The 22682-nt window shown below is 44.9% G+C and overlaps 1 protein-coding gene across 2 annotated transcripts in view; it reads right to left on the bottom strand.

Annotated features, from left to right (window-relative positions):
* Nucleotides 1-22682, bottom strand: part of LOC115094362 (gamma-aminobutyric acid receptor subunit beta-4) — a 403751-nt gene that overhangs the window by 23132 nt on the left and 357937 nt on the right. For both annotated transcript variants that reach the window (XM_029607336.1, XM_029607337.1), the window contains exons 5-6: nucleotides 9962-10044; nucleotides 6291-6428 (exon numbers count right to left, since the gene is read on the bottom strand). In XM_029607336.1, the coding sequence (XP_029463196.1) occupies nucleotides 6291-6428; nucleotides 9962-10044 (221 nt within the window). The remainder of the gene's footprint in view (nucleotides 1-6290; nucleotides 6429-9961; nucleotides 10045-22682) is intronic.

Raw genomic sequence — 22682 nt, 5'->3', positions numbered from 1 at the left:
TATTTTTTGCCTCATAAGTGCACAGGGTGGAATGTTGAGTGTTTGTTATAAAGAATGCACATACACCTGAAAATGTTTGTGTTCGCCAATCCCTGCATCAGCTAACGCAGACATCCAGGAGTTTACCCAAGCACCCAGCATTTCATCCTGTCCCTCTATCACGTACCCCAGACTTCTCACTCAAAAGATGCAGACAAAAGGCAAGTGCAATTTCATGTCTGTCAATTAATTAGCTGGTGTAAAAGCGTTTGATAATATATGCACAAATACTGCTTAGAAAATATCAGCTTGCACGCCTACCTGCCCCAGAACACCCCAAAGCACCCCTTTTTTTCCCTTGTTAACATTTGCACATGACACCACCAGTATGCATGTACTTATGATATTTTCAAAATAGCGTATACACATCTCCATGCTACTTTATATTATGTTGTTAAGTATTAGCGGTAGTAGTATAGGAAAATTGGTTCTTACCTGCTAATTTTCGTGCCTATAGTACCAAGGATTAGCCCAGACCGCTGGGTTATGCCTCCCTTCCAGCAGATGGAGTCAGAGAAAAGCTGAAAAACACCCCCAGATAACCCGGTGTGCCACCTGCAATCCTTCAGTATAATCAATATCAAAGCAGAATGAAGTAAATTTAAACAACCAATGACTAGATCAAGAGAATTTAGCTGTGAAAACTATGTACAAGACAAGAGTACGGATTGAAATGCTTCCATGGATAAGCTTGCTTGAAAATCTTCATTCATCTAAAAACTGCAGAGAGAAAAAACAAAACCAACCGAGTGGACTCTCCTGAACACTATACCCCTGGGCGGGCATCTGGACTGATCCTTGGTACTACAGGAATGAAAATTAGCAGGTAAGAGCCAATTTTCCTTTCCCTGTACGTACCAGGATCAGTCCAGACCACTGGGATGTACCCAAGCTGTCCTAAATGGGGTGGGACACGGAGAGTCCCGCTCGAAGCACACTGCTGCCAAAGGAATAGACATCCGGAGCCCGAACGTCTAAACGCTTAGCAAAAGTGTGCAAAGATTTCCAAGTAGCTGCCCTGCAAATCTCTTGTGGTGAAACACATTGGCTCTCTGCCCAAGATGCCGCTTGAGATCTGATCGAATGAGCCTTAAGACCATCTGGCACTTGCCGCCTGTGACATAAGTATGCCGAAGCAATAGTGTCCTTCAACCATCGGGCAATAGTAGTCTTTGAAACCTTACACCCTTTCTTAGGACCACTCCATAAGACAAAAAGATGATCTGACAATCAAAAAGCATTAGACACTTCCAAGTACCGCAGAAGTATCCTGCGGACGTCCAGTCTCCTCAAATCCTGAGCCTGAGGAGAATTTCTATCCAAATCTGGAAAAGCTGGTAACTCAACTGACTGATTTACGTGAAACGCCAATACAACCTTCGGCAGAAAAGAAGGCACTGTCCGAAGCGAAACCCCAGAGTCTGAGATTCGCAAGAACGGTTCTCTGCAGAACAACGCTTGAATCTCTGATATTCATCTGGCTGAACAGAAAGCCACGAGGAAAACTGCCTTGAGTGTTAAATCTTTCAACGTAGCCCGCTTGATAGGCTCAAATGGAGGACATGCAGAGTCCACAGAGAACCAAATTTAAACTCCACGAAGGACACACTGCATGTACCAGCGGGTATAAATGTTTGGCTCCCTTAAAAAAATGCACCACATCCGAATGTCCTGCAATGGATGTACCATAAACCTTACTTCTTAAGCAGCCTAACGCCGCTACCTGAACCCGGAGCGAGCTATACGCCAGTCCTTTCTTTAAGCCTTCCTGCAAGAATGCGAAAATGTGCACAACAGTGGCCTGGCGCGGGGACACCTTCAACCCACTGCACCAGGAATCAAAAACCTTCCACACCCGAACGTAGGTGAGAGAAGTAGAGGTCTTTCGTGCACATAGTAGAGTGGTAATCATCGCATCCGGATAGCCCTTCTTTCTCAACTGTCTCCTTTCATAAGCCAAGCTGTTAGACAAAGTGAGCCACCTGATCGAAAAATACTGGACCCTGTCAGAGCAAATTTGGTAGGTGACCGAGACGCAAGGGTCCATCTACCGCCAAGTTGATCAGGTCTGCGAACCACGGCCTCCGCAGCAACTCCGGAGCTACGAGAATAACTGACCCCTGGTGGGACTCTATTCACCTTAAGACCTTCCCCACCAATGGCCAAGGAGGAAACAAATAGAGGAGCATGTCGTGAGGCCACAGAAGGACCAGGGCATCCACCCCTTCCAACCTGTGCTCCCTTCTGTGACTGAAGAAATGAGCCGCTTTTGCGTTCAGCCGAGTCGCCATCAAATCCAGCCGGGGGACTCCCCACCAGCGAGTCAAGAGCCGCAACGCCTCGTCAGACAGTTCCCATTCGCTGGGATCTAGCCTTTGTCGACTGAGAAAATCTGCCTGGATGTTGTCCACTCCGGCTATGTGTGACGCCACCAACCGGAGCAGATTGAGTTCTGCCCAGACCATCAACCTGTCCGCCTTTGCGGTCACCGGCCAACTCTTTGTTCCCCTTGACGATTTATGTAAGCCACGGTTGTCACATTGTCGGACAGGATCCTTACCTAACGATGCTGGATTAGCTACCAGAACCGTGGTGCACTTGGCGATGGCCGACACGGCCACATCCACCTTAGGGATCTTGAGAAGGTCCAAGAACTCGTCTGGCAGCAGGTATTTTTCCATGGCCCTACTAACCCTTAAGGTGGCTTCAGGCGCATCCCATTCCTGGGTCATAAGCCATAAAAGCATCGGGTGGAAAGGAAAAGTTCTAGGAGGGGCCCGCAGGCCCAACAAAACAGAATCCCCTGAAGAAGGATCTGTCACCGGCTGTGGAGCCTGAATATCTAGTTTCTGTAGCATACGAGGAATTAAAGGGTCTAACTCCTCCTTATGAAATAACCAGAGCACCCGCGGATCATCCCCCTCCACCGGAGCGGCATTGTCAACATCATCACTCGTATCCAACGGGGAGGGGTCCGGAAGCAAGGACCCCGGAGGAGTGGAAGGTGCCGGTAGTTCAGCATCAGGAGCGGGACGGGAAGGCCGGGTCCTAGGAGCCCCTTGATCCTCCGCAGGCCTGGGGATCTTAGCAGGAGGAGAATATTGCCCATCCAAGACTGCCTCAGCCTCCATATAAGCTTTGTGAAGCATTAAAATAAACTGAAAAGAAAATGGGTGCTGTCTCTTTAAGGGCCCCCCAGGAGGCATGGCAGGAGAAGGAGAAGAATCATGCCCCAAATCGCAAGGCCTTTAGGGGCTTAACGAAGGCAGAGAAATCGGCGGGAAATCCCCTCCCCATGAGCCCTGTGCATCTGAACCCTGCGCAGCATCAGGGCCTGAATTGGGCAAAATGGCTGCCATTCCCACACTTGTCAGGGACGGGGCAGGCCTCTCCTTGTGAACTGTCTGCAGCCTAAGCCACGCGATCGCGGCAACACTGCTCTTTTCTCTACAATCGGCAGCTGCAAAGGCCGCTCGCCCCCGGGGATACAGCGGGAGCAGAGGTCTTCGCGAGAGAGCCGTGCTGCCGGCTCTCCACACGCTGCACATCGCGATCCTTGCGGCATGGCAATCTAAGCCGTAAGTAGAAAATCAGCTGAGTGAAGCAATTCACCCCCTCCGGAGCCCCGGGAGATTTCAGCAGGCTCACTCTGTTTAAAAGGCTTATCCTTTGTCTTTTATTTATGTATTTATTTTTTCTTTTTCAGAGCTACTCAACCAGGGGAATGTATGTCCCTGGGCTTAATATGCAATTTGTAGCTCCCACCAGAGGAATTAAGACGTCTCTGGCACTGTATGGGGGGGAGGGACTGGCCCACCGGTAAATCCCCCCAACTCACCGGCCTGTGTCAATATTCTCCGGGTATTAAGGCCAAGGACAGAAGCCCAGCCTTGCCTGCTATAGCAAAGTGATCTCAGTCTTCCCTTTTTTTTTTTTTACTACTTACTACAAGTTGATCTAGTCAAAGGTACTAAAGTTAGGATACCCCCTTCACTTATTAATCAATCAAATAAAGAATTTTGCAAAAGATCAAGACCGCAGGTTATGCCATCCTTCATCTGCTGAAGTCAGAGAAATACTGAAGGATTACAGGTGGCACACCGGGTTATCTGGAGGTGCTTTTCAGCTTTTCTCTGACTCCATCTGCTGGAAGGGAGGCATAACCCAGCGGTCTGGACTGATCATGGTACGTACAGGGAAATGCTGATTTTATGCATGGAAACCTTTTAAAAATTAACCCCCTATCTCCTTCTCCTTGTGCCCCCCTCTTATTCACTCCCTCCCTACCTCCAGCCTTTGAGCTTCTTACAACTCCCCACCTCCCATAATACCACCAAAAACAGAATTTGGGCATGAGATAAAGCCAGCTGTAAAAGAACAGTGCTTTTTTCAGATATTGCACATTTAAGTTTAAGAACAATTTTGAAAAATCTGTGAATGTGCTTAGCAACTCTTATAGGTCATAAAATCTAACATCTAAATGTAAAAAAATATTTGCTAAGTATGGTATCTGTTCTTTACATTGCATTGTTCTGTCTTTCTGCACTCTCAGTTTCTATGTTTTTTTACTCATTTTGCCTTTATGTGTTTCCCTTCCTTTGTCTATCTGTCTTTCTGGCATATGTCTTTTGTTTCATGTCTCTTCATTCAACTTCTCTCTTTCCATACCTCATATTTTTCATTTGTTTTTCAACTCTTCAACTCACTTTTTCCAATTCTAGTCTTACCCTCCATCTTCTCTTTCTCCTTTTCCTCCATCTCTCCCTTTCCCATATCCTCTTTCTCTCCACCTCCCACTCCCATTGATCTCTATCTACTCGTTTATTACAGAGAAAGCAGCTTGCTCGCAATTTGTTCTAGTCGAAAATAATGACCAGTTGTGTGTGTGTGCATGTGTTTGATTCTTTTATGTGCCTGCACAGTTTAAGAAGAGTAAATAAACAAATGTATATATAACATGACTAGTATTATTGCTAATTTTAATTTTAGAAGACTGATGGAGTTTATTTTCTAATTCACATAAAACTAGTGTATGCACATGTTAACTCTAGTTCTTGAAATGACTGCCATATTCAATATGCACTCATGTGGAAAGGTGTGAAAGCTTTAGTCCAAAAAAGTTTGTGGACTAGTTCTAAGAACCTAAAATAAAGTGTGAAGGGTTCAGTCAACTCTCCCCCGCCCCAGAAAAAAATAACCAAAATGGATTTATTAAGTGGTTGAATATTCATAGAAATTCTAACAGATTTACTCAAGTCAGAGTCCGCAGTGGGCAAATTCAATGCAGATTCCCACAAACTGGAGAATCTGTGACAAATGTGCATTGAATCTGTTTGGTTTTTCCTAGATCTGCTGGGATAAAATTTTGACAAAACTTCCCCAGTGAGATTGAGAAAAATTCACAGCTTTCAAACTTGAACCAGGTCTAAATTCACCTGGTTGAAGTTTGACCTGGATCACTCCATGTATCTCTGTTCATGCAATGAAAACAAATAAAGAAATGTTATTGTATTTGCCTTGAAAAGGTAACTGAGTATCTTTGTCTATGTTGCTTTCCCCCTTAAACCTTGACATTGCAAACGCTGGGTTGGGCTACATTCTCCAGGGATACATGTGATCGAGAAGTTGAGAAGAAAAAAATCTGTTTTTTCAGTGGGTTTTCATTTTTTGAGAATCTCTGCCCTCCCCTCCCCCACGCTCATTTTCTCCAGGATTGCTTGCAGCAACATCTTGGAAGTTAGCCTTTCATTTCTGGAGGGTCCAGGACAATCCTGGAGGATTGGAAACCCTAGCAGCAGCAGTGGTGGTGATGACAATCTGTTGTTCAGCCCTGAGTGACATATCATCACGACAGTGCTCTCAGCTTGGGACTGCCTCTTCTCCTCCCAGCCTGAATGATTCTTTGTGAGCTGGCGGGACAGCTGTGCTCAGCTCAAGACCATCTCCACTGCTCCCTGTATCTAATGTAATGGCTTGCCAAAGGAGTGTCAGCAGTATTATCTCGCAGCATCGTTTGGGAGAGATTAAAAAAAAAAAAATAGTACCGTCACAGCATACTGAAGGGTATCATCTCAGTTCGAGCCCTGACAGTAACTCTTTTCACAGTAAGTTGCTTCAGTGTGGCAGCTAAACATTTACTTTCTGTCTTTCCTCTTTGACTTCTTGATATGTCTCTTGGAGATATAAAGCACTTGCACTTGCTAATGCCCACAGATCAATCTGTCACCCATGGTTCCTTGAGCAAAACTCACCTGTGGCAAAATCCACCTTTTTTGAGACCAGTTTTTGCTCGATGATGGTGAACTGGGGCAGCTCCAGTGAATCTACTCCTGTCACAGCATTATCATCTCCTTGCCAGAAGAACTCAATGTCATCAGTAGTATAACCATCTGGGGAAAGAAAACAGGGGTGTCAGACTCAAAGGAGCAGAGAAGAACATTAAAGGGGATTTATTTAAGTGGCACAATTTGTACCTGCTAATGCTAATGAAGGTACTGCCAGCGTCTACCCATGGTAGCAACTTCATTAGGATTGGCACTGGTACTAATACTGGCAGTACCAACTTGCTGTTGTATTTACCTGAGTGTGAACAGATAACCTGCACAATCTTCCCTCTCACCCTCATATGCGTGTGTGTACTTATTGATATGAAGACAACACCCATACACAGGTTTGCCCACCGGGAAATTACCTACAGATATGCTGAACCCGAAGCTTAGACAGATTTTTTAATGTGATTCGATGGATTTTGTCAGATTTTTCAGAACTTTCAAAAATCTGACAAAATTCCGTCAATTCATTTTTTCTTTTTTTTTAAGTTTACACATTTCTAGTCCTTACTACTTAACCAGGAGAAACAACTCTTTCTGTCTGCTCCCAAATATTGCTCTGTATTCCAGAAGGCTGCTTGTCCTAGGCCTAGCTGCCACTCATGTTCTCAAAGACATGTTCTATATTAGGGATGTGAATCGTTTTTTGACGATTTAAAATATCGTCCGATATATTTTAAATCGTCAAAAATTGTTAGAGGCGCGATACAATAGGAATTCCCCCGATTTATCGTCAAAAATCGTAAATCGGGGGAGGGGGGAGGGGAAGGGAGAGGGCGGGAAAACCGGCACACTAAAACAACCCTAAAACCCACCCCGACCCTTTAAAATAAATCCCCCACCCTCCTGAACCCCCCCCAAAATGTTTTAAATTACCTGGTGTCCAGTGGGGGGGTCCCGGTGTGATCTTCCACTCTCGGGCCACAGCTGCGTTAATAGAAATGGTGCCGGCACTTCCTTTGCCCTGTCATATGACAGGGCAAAGGTAGCGCTGGCGCCATGGCAATACGGCATTTGCAATACGCCAATACGGCCATACGGCCGGCGCCATTTTGCAATACGGCCCGAGTGCAGGGAGGTTGCTCCCGGACCCCCGCTGGACTTTTGCCAAGTCTTGTGGGGGTCAGGAGGCCCCCCCAAGCTGGCCAAAAGTCCCTGGGGGTCCAGCGGGGGTCCGGGAGCGATCTCCTGCGCTCGTGACGTCGGGGGACAGGAACCAAAATGGCGCCGGCGCTACCTTTGCCCTGTCATATGACAGGGCAAAGGTAGCACCGGCGCCATTTCTATTAACACAGCCGTGGCCCGAGAGTGGAAGATCACACCGGGACTCCCCCACTGGACCCCAGGTAATTTAAAACATTTTGGGGGGGTTCGGGAGGATGGGGGATTTATTTTAAAGGGTCGGGTTGGGTTTTAGGGTTGTTTGGTGTGCCGGTTTTCCTGCCCTCCCCCGATTTAAACAATTAAAAAAAAAAAAAAACAAAACCGCGACGATCAGATTCCCTCCCCCCCCAGCCAAAATCGATCGTTAAGATGATCGATCACACGATTCACATCTCTATTCTATATATGGAAAATTAAAAAGCGTTCTGGGTCTCAGTCAGACCTGGAAACTCCCTGGGTTTTGAACACAAATCTTGGCCCTCTCCTAGGTTTTCTGGTACCTGAAAAAGGCACAGCAATGCCTCAGAAATTTTTAAAATGCCCAGGGTGAGAAAGAAGCCTTTCTTTTTAATGCATGCACTACTTGTCCTCCCTCCTCTCAGGCTATGTAACAATGGTTGCAGCAGGTGTGGGTGAGACAGTTACTGCCAAGCCATCACCGGTTTCTCGCTGGGCCAACTGTTTGGTTCCTATAGAAATTACCTCTCTGCCAGGCTAGTTCTTATTTCATTTCATTTCTTTTCCTTCATCTTCTTTGTTTCTGGTTCCTGCCTGATCTAGGTCTTCCTCCAAGTCCTTGTTGGCTACTTTTGAGGTTTAATTAATTAATTCTGTCTTGTCTCAGTATCTTTGTAGAAATGTATATTGAGCTCATGCAAGGCTACCTTTGCCCCAACCCTCATTCTTGTCAATGATGTCACAAATTGATCAAGTTTTGACTCATCATCACCCTCCATATTTATAAATCTAGAAATGAAAAAAAAATCCTATTGGTTAAATCACTTAACAATCAAAACGATCAGTTTCAGCAGCCATCTTGGAAAGTCAAGAACTTGAAAGAAAAAATAAAAACATGTTTTCTTTTTTTCATTTATCTACATTTCATTTAGTATTTTCACAATTTTTAAAAATCTTTTTGGCAAACAGAGAATATCTGAGGGAGTGCTGAAAAAATTTGGGTCCTTTCTAATTTAAACTTCTGTTCTGGGCTATTTTTATATTGCACCACCAACCTGTTGCTAAGTCATGAGATCTCAGAATCTCTTTTCATCTATACAAATAAAGGATATCATTTGAAAGCTGGGATTCAGACGATATAGGTTTGTATGCCATTGAACTCCTCACTGCCCAGGGTGGTTTTTCAAATTTAGAACCTTAAATGAAGCCATACAAATTGCTGCCTTAAAGTTAACTGTTCAAATTTTTCAAGGGGAGATTTAAATGCATATTTAGCCACAAAAGTAGCCTGTTAGGTCTGGCTGATTATCTGGACAAAGTTAACTGCTTCCAATTAATTATGGCCACTCAATGGCTCTTTGAATATCTATTCTAGGACCCTTCTAAAGATATGTTTAAAAACATCATAGTTGAAATACACTTCAGGTTTTGCAGCTATAAAGAGGTTGGAGGCAGGAGGTGAAAATATACCCAAGTGGTATATATGTATTATAGGATCACACATAACATCATGTGCAATTTCCTAGGTAACCAAAACCTGAATCTCTGTATGAAAAAAAAAATCAAAGCAGCTAAATGAGAGGCATTCTAGCTTTGGCTTTCTCTTCCATTCCCATGCTCTGTTGTGACATCATCATCACAAGATAATGCTCTCACAAGCGGACAATAGCAACCTTTAAGGAGAGGCGGCAACAGGATCGGCTGAATTCTAAAGGACACACATGATCTCTTTATTCACATATCTAAAAGAATAAAAAAGATAAGCAGAAGGTAAACAAAGAAACGGTGAAATGTAACCTGAACTGGCATGAGGAATATTATTTGATGCAGCACATCTTGGGAAAAGCCAGCAGCATTTCTGCATTTACAAGTATATTAGAGAGGATGGAGGGCAAGCAGATTAGAATTGCCGCATAAGAGTGGTCTATGAGCATTACACTAGTGCCTTGGACCTGTGGGGAGCACAGTATGATATTCAGTGCAGCTTCCCTCAAGCCACTCCCATTTTACAAGAAAGATTACATGCACAGATACAAGAGATGCTCAAAGGGGAATGAGGTGGATAGCAATGGATGGGGCAGAGAATGAGTGGGAGGCATTTAGCAGACTAGTCGGGTGGGTGCAATAAGATGAAAAAAAATTAAATAAATGTACAAATGGGGATGGGGTGCGGAGAGCTTTGTCTCCCTCCCCTACCATACAGCACAGAGATCCAGTGATTGCTGTGAGCAGAATACATAAAGAATACCCACAGCTCTCGATTTCTAGCGTGCAGTTCTGCTGGTCCAATGGGTATCTCCTCAGGTCCATCATACAAGCTGCTGTTGTTGTGATTCTGAAAGAGAAAAAAAAATATTAAAAGCAAGAAATCACAAGTAGCAAGGGGGGGGGGGTGCTGTTATTGCTATGGCAACCTTAGAGCAGTAGTAAGAGGGTGGGAGAAAAAGGGAAGGGAGCAGAATGGGAGAGGGAAAGAGGGAGGGGAGCTCACCCTCTGCCGTGCAGCTTAAATCTTTCGGTGACTCACTTCATCAAGGCTGTTTTTTTTTTTATTCAGAGAAGGAGAGACAGAGCGGGTGAGTGAGTGCGTGTCTGACAAAAGAGACAAAACGAATGTGCAGGGAGCAAAAGAAAACGGGGAAGAGGGAGCCGCTCTTTCACCCCGAGGACAGGTTTTCGTGGGTACGCACTCACATATGTGTGTGCGCGCACTGAACCGTACCTGCCAGTAACAAGGAAAGCAAAGTATTGTTCCATAGGAAGACAGGGGCGGGGGGTTTTCATTTTATTTAACTGCTGGAGGGGGGACCGACTGGGCAACGGAGGCAAAGACATCGCACTCTTGTTTTCGCAAGAGTTGAGGCCAGTGGCGTAGCCAGAATTGATTTTTTGGGTGGGCACAAGGTTAACATGGGTGGGCTGTAGGCATGCAGGTCTACTAGTTGTTTTTTTTACTGATAAATAATGCCAAATTATGCAGCATAGCATTCACATCTACGCCTAAGTATGAGGTTTACTTAATGATACAAACATAATTCACGGTGATTTGTGGTACTTTAGCCTTCTTATTATTACGATTTTATACACGGCTCCTACCTGTCCATAAATTTTGAGAGAGCGGTTGTGTTGCTTCTATTTAAATTGCTAACATCTCAAAATATAGATATATATTTTTACCTTTGTTGTCTGATCTTTGTATTTTTCTAATCAGTTGGTCCTGGTCTCTTTTTCCCATTTTTTCCCTTATAGCTCATTTCCTAATTCCTTTTCAGTGTCTTTCTTCTATTACTGTCTTCTTCCCTTCCACACACACACACATACACGCTTTCTCTCACAGACTCCCTCTCACACACTCAAGCTGTCACTCTCATATGCTCTCCCCCCCCCACCCCCCCACAAGCTCACATTCAAGTTCTCACTTTCTCACCCCTCCCCAGGCTTATATTCTTATGCACACACAGATGCACATCCAGGCACCCATTCTCACCCACACACATAAACCCAGACTCCCATTCTCACCCACAAACCCATGCTCCCAGTCTCACCCACACATATTCAAGCTCCCATTCTCATCCATACATATACACATTTAAGGTACTATTCTCACCCACACATACACACATTCAAGCACCCATTCTTATCCACATATTCAAGCTTCCATTCTCACCCACCCACACAAACCCAGGCTCTCATTCTCACCCATATATACACACATTCAAGCTCCCATTCTCACCCACCCACAAACCCAGGCTCCCATTCTCAACCACACATACACACATTCGAGCTCCCATTCACCCACATATTCAAGCTTCCATTCTCACCCACATACACACCCAGGCTCCAGTTTTCACCCACACACACTCCCATTCTCATCCACACATACACATTCAAGCACGTGCACAGCTTCCGCTTTCTCCCCCAGAGCAGGAAGATCAGCTGCCTCTCCTGCTGCCACCGGACTCCTGCTATCTTCGGGCGTCGGGCCGTACTGCCCGCCGAACTTCCTGTCGGGGGGGGGGGGGGCGGAAGCGCAGTGCACAACGTCCGCTTCCTCCCTCCCCCCCCCCCCAAGCAGGAAGATCGGCGGACCATACGGCCCAATGCCCGAAGAAGATAGCAGGAGGCCGGTGGCAGCAGGAGAGGCAGCTGATCTTCCTGCTCTGGGGGAGAAAGCGGAAGCTGTGCGCAGCGCTTCCGCTCCTCCAAACAGGAAGTTCGGCGGGCCGTTTGGTCCGAAGATAGCAGGAGAACGGGTGGCAGCAGGAGAGGCAGCTGATCTTCCTGCATTGGGGGGAGGAAGCGGAAGCTGCGCGCGGTGCTTCCACTCCCCCCCCCCCCCCGAACAGGAAGACCGGTTGGCCATACGGCCGCAGCACTGCTTCCCCACGTGTGCCGTGATGGCGCGCGAGGCGTGGGTTCTCTTGTTCGCTGTCGCGGGGATGGGATCCCGCGACAGCCTTGCAGTTCCGGTGCTAGTTGGGTGGGCCTGGGTCTAAGTTGGGTGGGCACCTGCCCACCCAGGCCCACCCGTGGCTACGCCACTGGTTGAGGCAGAAGCACAGAGCAGGAGAAAACATCTTGAATACTGGTTTTGTTTTTCAAAAAGAGGGAAATAAACCACATTTTCAAAGCTGCTGTTCAGTCATTGGGAAGCCATCGAGTCTTTACAAACTTTATATATATATATATATATATATATATATATATATATATATATATATATTTCCAAATAAATAAAACCTTTAGTCCTTTCTTTTTTTGGTATCAGTTTTTGGGAGTAGGGATGCAGGAATGCCTCTATCCCTCCATTACCTCAACACTTGTTTACTATCCATGATGCATAAATCAAGCAATGCGCGTTATATCGATGCGTGACTACATGGTCAGCTGTGAATAGGCAGGCAAGACTGTAATGGGAGGAGAGAGGGCGAGGGGTCTGAGAGGAGCTCTGCCTGGAGGGCAAAGAGGAGATGCAGAAAAAAAAAGAGTGATAAAGAGCAAATGGATCATGAAGAGGCTGACTCTGTAAGAAACCTTTGTATGCTAAATTTATCTCTCCCTCCTGCAAAAACTGCTTGCAGAAGATGAAGCCTTAAGGAAAAAAAACTCCGTTACTGCCTGTCTCACTATTAATAGATCCAGAGCCAAAGACAAAGGGGTTTTATAGCTTCCCTCCCCATCAGTCATCCTGGGGAAGGAGGATGGTGAAAGGCTCGCCTTTCTCTTTGTGAAATCCCATTCTCTCTTTAAAAGCTGAGGAAAGGGAACCTAGCGAGTTCTGTACAAAGGTCTAATTTAATTTCTTTTAATGGATACTACTTTAAGCAATGTCCTTACCTTACCAAGCTGCTGCTGGTATATTTGTTTACATTCTGTAGCATCAGGCGCTGGAAGTATATAGATATCTCTATAAAATATCAGTACTAAGTCTTGTTGCAGCCATGCAATCATCCCTAAGGCAAAGGACGCTAAGCTCAAAAGTGGACATTTTTCAACCACTAGCCAGCTGTTGAAAAATCAGACATTTATTTATTTATTTATTTATTTATTTATTTATTTATTTATTTAACGCTTTTTATATACCGGCATTCGGAGGACACATCATGTCGGTTTACAGGTAACTGAGAAAGGAAATTACAATGAACGATGAAAGAAGGCTAAATAGATAATATATGACAGTGCAAGGAAGGAGAGTCAGCGAACAGAAATACAACTTGGTAGAACGAAATGGATTTTGATTATCCATATTCAAATTAGATATACAAGTGAACTTATATACAATGTTAGGGAGGCGTGTGCACTTATGAGCTTAGCATTAGCTTGCATTAGCATTAGCTTGCATTAGCTTGCATTAGCATTAGCTTGCATCAAAAGAATGTTAATTATTCTACGGAAACGTAGGATTTCCCTTTGGCTGGACTGTCACATCTGTAAACACGGCAGAAAATGACGGCCCTGTCCCCAGATCCCCCTTCCTAATGATGCTCTCACAGGCCGACGCAATACCGATGCGCAGAAAAATGTGCGTCCAAACTGGACACTTTTTTTTTTTAATGCACGCACAGTCACCTCTCCTGGGCGCTCGATGTAATAGGTAAATGAGCCGCCATGCTAAAAAGAAAGTTCTAGGGATAAATTGTGTGTTCCCAGTGCGTCCATGGCATCGGGCGCTCAGGAGAAGTAACCGTGCCCGGGTTAGGAAAATGGACGCTCAATTTTACAAGCGCTCGTTTCCCTAACTTGTGCACAGCCATGGTTTAGGCAAACGGACGCTTGAAAACCGAGCGACTGTTTGCCTAATCTGACCGATGGCAAGGTATTTATTTATTTATTTTTCACGTTGCTGCTTTCGGTGGTTCCTCTGGCTTAATGTCGCCACGCTATTAAGTCGGAGGAACCACAGAAAAGCAGTATTTTCTGCTTTCCTGTAAACCTTTGGGGCTCCTCAAGACTTAAAGCCAGTTCCGGGGCTGGCATTAATTTTTGAGGGTAAAAATGTGCGCATTTATTTTTTACATAAGGGGGTAATACCTAATATCCTCATCAACATGGCATTTTTACATGTGATGAGCGCTATTAGCAATGCATTGGTTTGGAAGCTCATTTTGGACGTGCTAATCCCCCTTATTGTATAAGGGGTTATGGACGTACGTCCAAAATGCGTGTCCAACCACGGGTTAACCTGTGCGCTGGTCTGAGCGCAAGGCATTTCATTAGCCTGTCAGAATCACTGTTAGCTTTCAGCACTTAATAGGCAGATGGAGAAGATGAGATCTTGTCCAGTGGGAAAAAAAATCATATTTAAAAAGGACTTTTTTTGCCTATAGAAATAAAGATCTTTATTGAATTAAGAGCAATGATTGCATTCCTCCTTGAATGTTTCCAAGGTATATCATTCGCTATTTTGGACCCCATAAAACTCAAAGAAAATGATATTTTTTAAGGAGACCATATTTTATTTTGTTTTTAAGCAATCATTTTTTGTTTTTTATGGAACTTTGCTTTGTAATGCCATCAAGCATACCTCCATCACCAGATGCCACAGAACATAAACAATTCTACTAGCAGCAGTGTGGTGAAGTGAGGAAGCTGCTAAAAAATAGTAACCATTAAAAGAAATAGACCTTTATATAGAGCTCTCTAGGTTCACTTTTTAAATTATAATGGGGGGTTAGAGGGAGAAAGGCAAGCTTTTCTTTGACTGTCCTCCCTCCCTAGGATGACTGATGGATCACATAGATCCCATTGCTGAATGCAAAGTATTCACTGTAAATCACAAGGGGTGAGGTGTGTGTGTGTGTGTGTGTGTGTGTGGTTAAAAATGAAATCCCCATGCGGTGCCTGCTGCTTCTGCCCTCCTCTTAACCCTCTATGGCATGGGTAAAAGTATCCAGGTTGTGAAACAGCCTGGCCCATTTATCTGCAGAAGGCAAGGACATTTTCAATCCAAGAGTTTACCTGGGTAATTACCTGGGTATAACTATGTGAACATTTCTCTCCCCATACCTCGCTTGCATAATGCATGCAAGCTCAACTGACCCCAATAAACAAGAGCCCTGGAGATGAGCTTCCTGGCCCACAGTACATAGAGCTACAGTTGAATTGCAGAGTCAGCCTAGTAAAAAAAGGCTCTCTTAAAAATCCAAGATGCTGGCTCATAAACACAAATACAGTTATACTAAGCAAACATAAACAATATTTATATTGCTCTAGAATTATGCACAGCACTATGCACAATGGTTCCCATTGGCACAGAGAAGTCTATGATTTTCTCAGGTTTGCAGAGTAAGTGGTGAAACAAAGTAATAGAACAAGAACTAGTTTTGCAGTTTTGTGCATTGGTTACTACATGACACAGTCACCCATCTATTGTCAGGGCATTAAGGAGTCCATTTTCAAAGACTTATGTGGGGGTTGTGCATGTAAAATGTGCGTACTAAGGTGGTGCACACGGAAAGCCTTTTTTTTTTTTCAGAATGATCCTTTTGTTGCTGTTGCATAGAAAAGCATACAAAGAGAGCCTGTCGAGGGTGCTCCAGAGTGGGGTTTGGAAGTACATACACATTTAAGTGTTTTGTAAAATGGAGTACATCAAATATGTGCTGCTAGTCAAGGCATGGAATTCAAACCTTCCTTGTCTTTTGGGACCTTGGTGCTTGGTGTGGTGCTTAGTGCTGTACATAGAAGATTGGTTGAAGTTCTAGGAAAGGGTTTGGAGTGCTTGTGTGGTGAAGAATTGTTTTGGTTTTTTTTCTATTTGTCTGCTATTGTGTGGCCATTATTTATTGCGTATTTGTCAGTGTGTCTGTTTTTGTTACTCAGTGAGTATCAGATTGTGTTTGCTTCCTTCTCTGGGTTTGCATGCCTTAGTGTGTGTGTGTGTGGCTGTATTTGAAGAGTGTGTCAGGCTGATTGGGTGCTGTGCTGGCTGAGGGTGGTGTGGTGGTGGAGGAGGGGTTGTTGCTGGTGGCGGAGGGTGTAGTGCTGGTGGGTAAAGGTGTGCTGCAGATGGCTGAGGGTGTGCTAGTGGTACCTAATGGTGCATTTGCAATAGCTTAGGGTGTTCTGCTAGTGCTTAAGAGTGTAGTTGTTATACTTGCTGGTGGGTGAGGTTGAACTAATGGTGGGCCTGGGTGATACTGGTGCTGTTACTTGTGGTAGGTCTGGGTGTTACTGGTAGTGGGTAAGGGTCTTTCTGATGGTGGTATGAAGTACAATAATGAGTGCTATAAATGTGTGGATAATATGGAATCTGAGTTAATGGAGGAAGAGACAACAGAGAAGAAGAAGGTACCCCATGTTAAAAATATATGGGCCCTGAACATAGCTTTTGGATCTGTCTGAGAATCAAGGCATATACAGATTCAGGTTTAATAAGGCAACCATTGCATACTTATACCCTACAACAAAATGAGGTTACAGCTTACTAGTCCACCTCAAAGTTGTCAGAGCCCTGCCTGTTATCTCCACCAGCAGCTTCTAGATTCCTCTCAGGGTCACAGTGGGAATAAACCTCGTTCTGTATTGCACATTTCTGAGTGATTTTCTCAGGAGAAAAAAAATCAATATATTTCTTTTCTTGATGATATACAGCAGGGGTGGCCAACTCCAGTCAAGAGTCACAAAGAAGCCAGTTTTCAGGATATCCACAATGAATATTCATGAGATAGGTTTGCATGCACTATGGAGTTGGCACCAACAGATAACCTTGCCAGAATTTTAAGGCATTGGTAATTTTCTATAAGTTTTGGGAGCAACTGATTGTCCACACATAGCATTACTGATGATGTACCTAGGTTTCCAAGCTCTTGCCACGATGCCTACATTCTATCACAGTCAGACATTCACGATTGCTTTGAGTGTGGCCAAATCACTGGGGGGATGATTTCTGGGTATGCATGCAGCTCACTCAACCCATACTGTATAACTAGCCATTACTCTCTTTAGTCATTCAGTTTCTAACAGGTCTTGCAGCTCTTCACAAGGATGCCCACTTAAGCCTTACCAAGGCCCAACAACTGCACTCCATCTTTGCCTCTTTTTCTAATGCCTTCTCCCAGTGGTGTACTGAGGGAGTGGGTGGGTGGAAGGCCAAGGTCCCTGGGTGCCATTCTGTAGAGGGTGCCCGGGGGCAGGGTATCCAATCCTGCCCATCCAAGACAAGGCCCTACAACCACTGGGGAAAAAACCCATCCCGCCTGGTGACAGAGGTGCAAGAGGTCTACGGAGAGTGACGGGGGCCGAGAAGGAGGAGGCCCGCATGGATGCGATGGACCTCATCTCCTCAGCAGCTGAAATGAAAGGAGACCTGCGAGGCTGCCACTGGACCCCATCCCACTGGTGGGTTAAATGACGAGGAGGGCCATGAGGCCACTGGTGGACCCTATCCCGCTGTGGTGGCAGAGAAAGAGAAGGAGGGCTGCGAGGCTGCTGGTGGACCCCATCCCAGCAGTGGTGGAAGAAGAGGAGGCCTCTGAGGAGGGTGCCCATTCTTCTGTTCCTTCACTTTGCCAGCGTTCAGTAGTATCTGATTACTATTTTTTTTTACAGTACAGAGAAAATCTGGAAATTTTGGAAGAATTTAGAAATTTTACATCACAGTCCTTGGCTCTTGGTCTCATTTCTTTATCAGAGGCTGTTTTTGTTTGCTTGTAGTACCACAAAGAGAAGGGTCAGAGGAAACTCTTTTGGAGGCCTCATAGGCAGCTCACAACAGTTTGGCAGTTCATTTCTTTTCTGGGGTTTGTATTAGTCTGACTTTCCGTGGCCACAAGCATTTTTACAAGGAGGATGGGGGTGCAGGGGAAATAACATAACCGCATTGGCCCCCGGGTGCCAGAGACCCTTGGTACACCTCTGCCTTCTCCCCCAAAGATGATAATTGCTATCTCCGCAAACCATGGCTGATGATTCCCCTGAGCATGCCCCAAGCGGGTGGTGGAGGACCACTACAATCAGATCCACAGGCAGAACAGGACTGTCAGAGAGAGGGCTTTTGGCCTACTCAAATGCTGCTTTAGCTGCCTAGACAAATCTGTAGATGACTCCAATACAGCCTCACTAAGGCCTGTGACATTTTGCTAGCCTGCTGCATGCTCCATAATCTTGCCAAAAACTATGGCCTGCCTTCTTCTGATGAAAATCTAAAGCCCACTGACCCTGATGAGGAGGAGGACCGGAAGAGATACCGTATAATGCCATGCCCATGACCAGGCTGTCTACCCAAAAATAAATACATTGATATAGAACCATTTTAACATCATTATTTATTTACAGTGAATGTGAGATATCCTCTATATGTGTGTGTGTGTGTGTGTGCGCGCGCGCGTGTGTATAAAGTTTATACAGAGAGAGATAGAGAGAGACAGATAAATATAGATAGATATAAATAGATAAATACACACACACACACATATACAGACAGAAACTTACTGCTGTGGGTGGCCATCAGTTTTCCCTGTTGCCAATGGATCCCTTAGTCTAGCTATGGAACAGCTATGACTCGGGAAGGGGAGGAGGGTCTCAGCTCACTGCCCTTTTGAGGGAACTGTCAACTCAGGCAGTGATATGGGGTGAGCCATAAGGAGCAGGACTTCTTGGTAACTGGTAATGGGGGGGGAGGGGGGGGGGGGGGAGGGGAGGAAGAGTTGAAGGTGAGCTGTGAGGGAGCGCCGAATAGGGAAGTGGAGCAGAGCCCTGAGAGGCCTGTCAGAGAGAGAGGGGGAGGAGAGACATGAAGTCTCCAGCACCCATCCTCTGCAGGATACACCCAGGTTGGTAATCCTCTCACTCTGGGCTGTCATTCTTTCTTCACGGGCATTTAAAGCACCACTGGTGCTGCCACAGGAGGCTGTGCTGACTCTTTAAGGCTATGTAGCATGGCAGCATCTTCTTCCTCCTCTGGGAAAAGCAGTGGTGATGGTGGAGCTTTGAATGACATCCACCAGCTGAAGCTCTTCCGCCTTTTCCATTCATTCATCTGCAGCCTCTGTGCTGACATCTCCCTCCAGGACTTTTGGGTGCTCCGCTGACGACTGGCCTGGCCTGGCCACATGATCTGCCACAGCAGCATGACTGCAGCATGACCTTTCAGGATTAATGTCATTCTCTCCTACTGCAAGAGCATGTTTTAGCTCTGCTGCTAACCAAAAATGCTGTGCGATGTAGCCAGCAGCCAGGAACGCATACAAGGCTATTAGTCAGTGCCCAGCAGCAACCCAACTGGATATGTGCCTTTCACTCATGCCTCTAGCAACTCAATACTGATAGGATTGTCTTTTGCCTGACAGTACACCATTTACAAAGAGGACTGAGCCAGGGCCCCAACCTTGACACTCTTCTGTTAACTCTGCAAAGTAGTCTCTAAACCACTTAGACTATACTGCATAATTCTTGCAGAGAGAGAGACATATGATGTCGGCACCGAAAACTTACATCAGTGCCACTCCATGTAGCACTGCCAAGTGCCTGTCTACTAGCAGACAAAGGCAAACTGCTGGGTTACCTCTCACAGTAGGTTGAGTACTTGGACAACTGTAGCTTAGGGCTTTATAGATGATGTAAGAAAGCTTTGGAAGAAGCAGCAGTTGGGCATGTAACTATCAGAGGCATTCTTCCCACCACTGGATGCCAGCAGACAGGAAGAGTCTTACCTTTATAAGGGAAAGCACACACACATATGGTATGTATGTAGAGCCAGAAAACAAGAGTAGCAATTACTAGAACTAACCTTGTGTTATATGTTAGAAGGTACTCACACCTGCCAGTATCACTTCACCAATGGTGCTCAGTACTTGGTTCAATAGCAGATTTGCAGAGTTAACCAGAAGGATCCTTAACATGTATAACAACCTACTTTCTTTTGCAGGTCTCACTGTTTTTTTCAGAGGTCCTCTATATTGCAGTGATTATGAAAAACAGCATTGAGCTTGTTCACTACTGCTTCCCATATTTTTTGCATCTGATAAGCACTCACTCTAGTGCAGTGATGACGAACTCTAGTCCTTTAGTGCCACAAACAAGTCAGGTTTTCAGCATATCCACAATGAATATGCATGAGATAAATTTGCATACAGTGCATGCACATCTTTCTCATGCATATTCATTGTAGATATCCTGAAAACCTGGCCTGTTTGTAGCACTTGAGATCCCGGAGTTTGCCATCACTGATCTAGTGGATGCTTGGCCATATAGATGGATCTGAATTTCATTCGCCAGTATAGCTGGTTCCTTGGGCTGGAGATTATGCTTCCACAGCTGAACACCGCTTCTGGCAGTCATTGTGCGCATACTGGGCAGTGGGAATGTAAATACATGGAAAATACCTGCATTTGCACCTAATGTACGGCCAATTACACACACACATGTGGGTAAATGCCCAGTAATTAAATTATACATATGTACTTTTAGAAAATGGAGGCTAAATGTACACACAAGTCTTGTACACATACTTTTCATAAAAGCATGTGTGCACATTCCTCACTTCTGCATCGAGTACATGACTGAGGCTGCCTATTTTGTGAAGATGACCTAACTAGTAATACTTAACAGGATTAGAAGTGTATATTCCAAAATGTGTCTGTCTATTTTGATTTATCTGAATCTGTGCCCTGTTTTGCTGAGGACTAGTACTTACAGATAGGATAACTATGTACATTATGTTCTATGTGGAAGGAGGTCAAGAGAAAGACATCAAATGGCTAGTTGACATTGCTATGAGCTTCATCCATTGTTGAAAAAACATCTTGCTTGGGGATGTAAGTGTATGACATCATTACAGCATAAGTGCAAATTTTGATTGCTTTGCAGATGTGGCAACTTGGAATAGTAAAATATATGCTGCCTACTATATGCCACGTGCATATCTTTCACTCTATATGTGTGATATAGGGAGGGAGTTCTATGCAATGTGTTTGGTAGCTGACAATAGGAATGAATAACCCCAAAACTTTCAGTTCACTTAATAGGGTTTTTTCCAGTTTGGTTTCTTTCCCAAACTGGACCCCACCATTAAATTGAAAACCCCTCCCAAACTTAAAAAACCCTTTGAACCATAAAAAGGCCTCCAATGGCTCTGGCAGCACCCTCCTGCCCTGCCTGAATTGAACCCAAGGTCTGATCCTGCCCAACTGGGCCTCTCCAGGCCTAGCTGAGGCCTCTTCAGGCTTTCCACTCTTCTACTAAAACATTACCAAACCCAGATTCGTGGCCTACCCTGTTCAAGCCAGGACCTTTCTGGGCCTCTTCCCCTTTAAAATCTTCCAGGGCCTGTGAATTCCTTTCCCAGCTCCCACATACCCTCTTCCGATGGTTTGTGAAAAAACGTTAGGGGCAGGAGCACCCACTCACTACAACTCTGGCTTCAGGACTTAAAAAATGGCATTATATGCCTGGAAGATGGCGCCAAATTGATATTTTGGTGCCTGCCTCTGGAGCGGCTGGCACACACATAGCTATTCATAGAAACATAGAAATGACAGCAGAAGAAGACGAACGGCCCATCCAGTCTGCCCAGCAAGCTTTCGCACTCTTTTTTTTCTCATACTTATCTGTTACTCTTGGCCCTTAGTAGCCTTTTTGGTTCTGTTTCCCTTCCCCCCTCCATTAATGTAGAGAGCAGTGTTGGAACTGCATCTAAGTGAAATATCTAGCTTAATTACAGGCCGATTCAGTAAAGTCCGACGGAGCGCACTGTACTGTATCGGCCCGTTAGTTAGGGATAGTAACCACCGCAATAAGTAAGCTACACCCATGCTTGTTTATCCCGACTATGTAATTCAGTCCTTGTTGGTTGTTGTCTGTATATAGATCCACGTTTCTTCATCCCCCCTGCCATTGAAGCAGAGAGCTATGCTGGATATGCATTGAAAGTGAAGTATCAGACTTTCTCCCCTGCCATTGAAGCAGAGAACTGTGCTGGATGTGCATGAAGTATCAGTCTTTCTCCCTTGCCGCTGAAGCAGAGCGCTATGCTGGATATGTGTTGAAAGTGAAGTATCAGGCTTATTTGGTTTGGAGTAGTATCTGCTGTAACAAGCAAGCTACTCCCTGCTTTTTTGTGAATGGAAATCCTTTTTTTTTTTTTCCCACATTACCTCTTGCCGTTGAAGCTTAGAGCTATGTTGGAGTCGCATTAACTGTATATGTTTATTGAATAAGGGTATTATCTCCGGTAGTAGCCGTCATTTCCAGACTTTATGGATCCACGGTATTTATCCCATGCCCCTTTGAAGTCCTTCACAGTTCTGGTCTTCACCACTTCCTCCATGTCTGAAGCTACTTGAAATACAGCAATGAAAAGTTCTCATTTTTGCTGCTATTTCAGTGCTCACTTATTGCTTCTGATTATTTTAGATATTTAAGTTTTTAATGCATGCAGTAAGAATGTGGGAAATATTTGAATGGCATGCATTCATGTCACAGTACTGTTGGTATGGTCAAATCAGCTTGACTACAGTTCAAGTTTAACACTGC

This window comes from Rhinatrema bivittatum, chromosome 6 (genome assembly GCF_901001135.1).
Source record: "Rhinatrema bivittatum chromosome 6, aRhiBiv1.1, whole genome shotgun sequence".
In the NCBI taxonomy this organism is placed as follows: domain Eukaryota; kingdom Metazoa; phylum Chordata; class Amphibia; order Gymnophiona; family Rhinatrematidae; genus Rhinatrema; species Rhinatrema bivittatum.
Note: the sequence above shows the minus strand (reverse complement) of the source record. Positions and strands in the feature narration are given on the sequence as shown.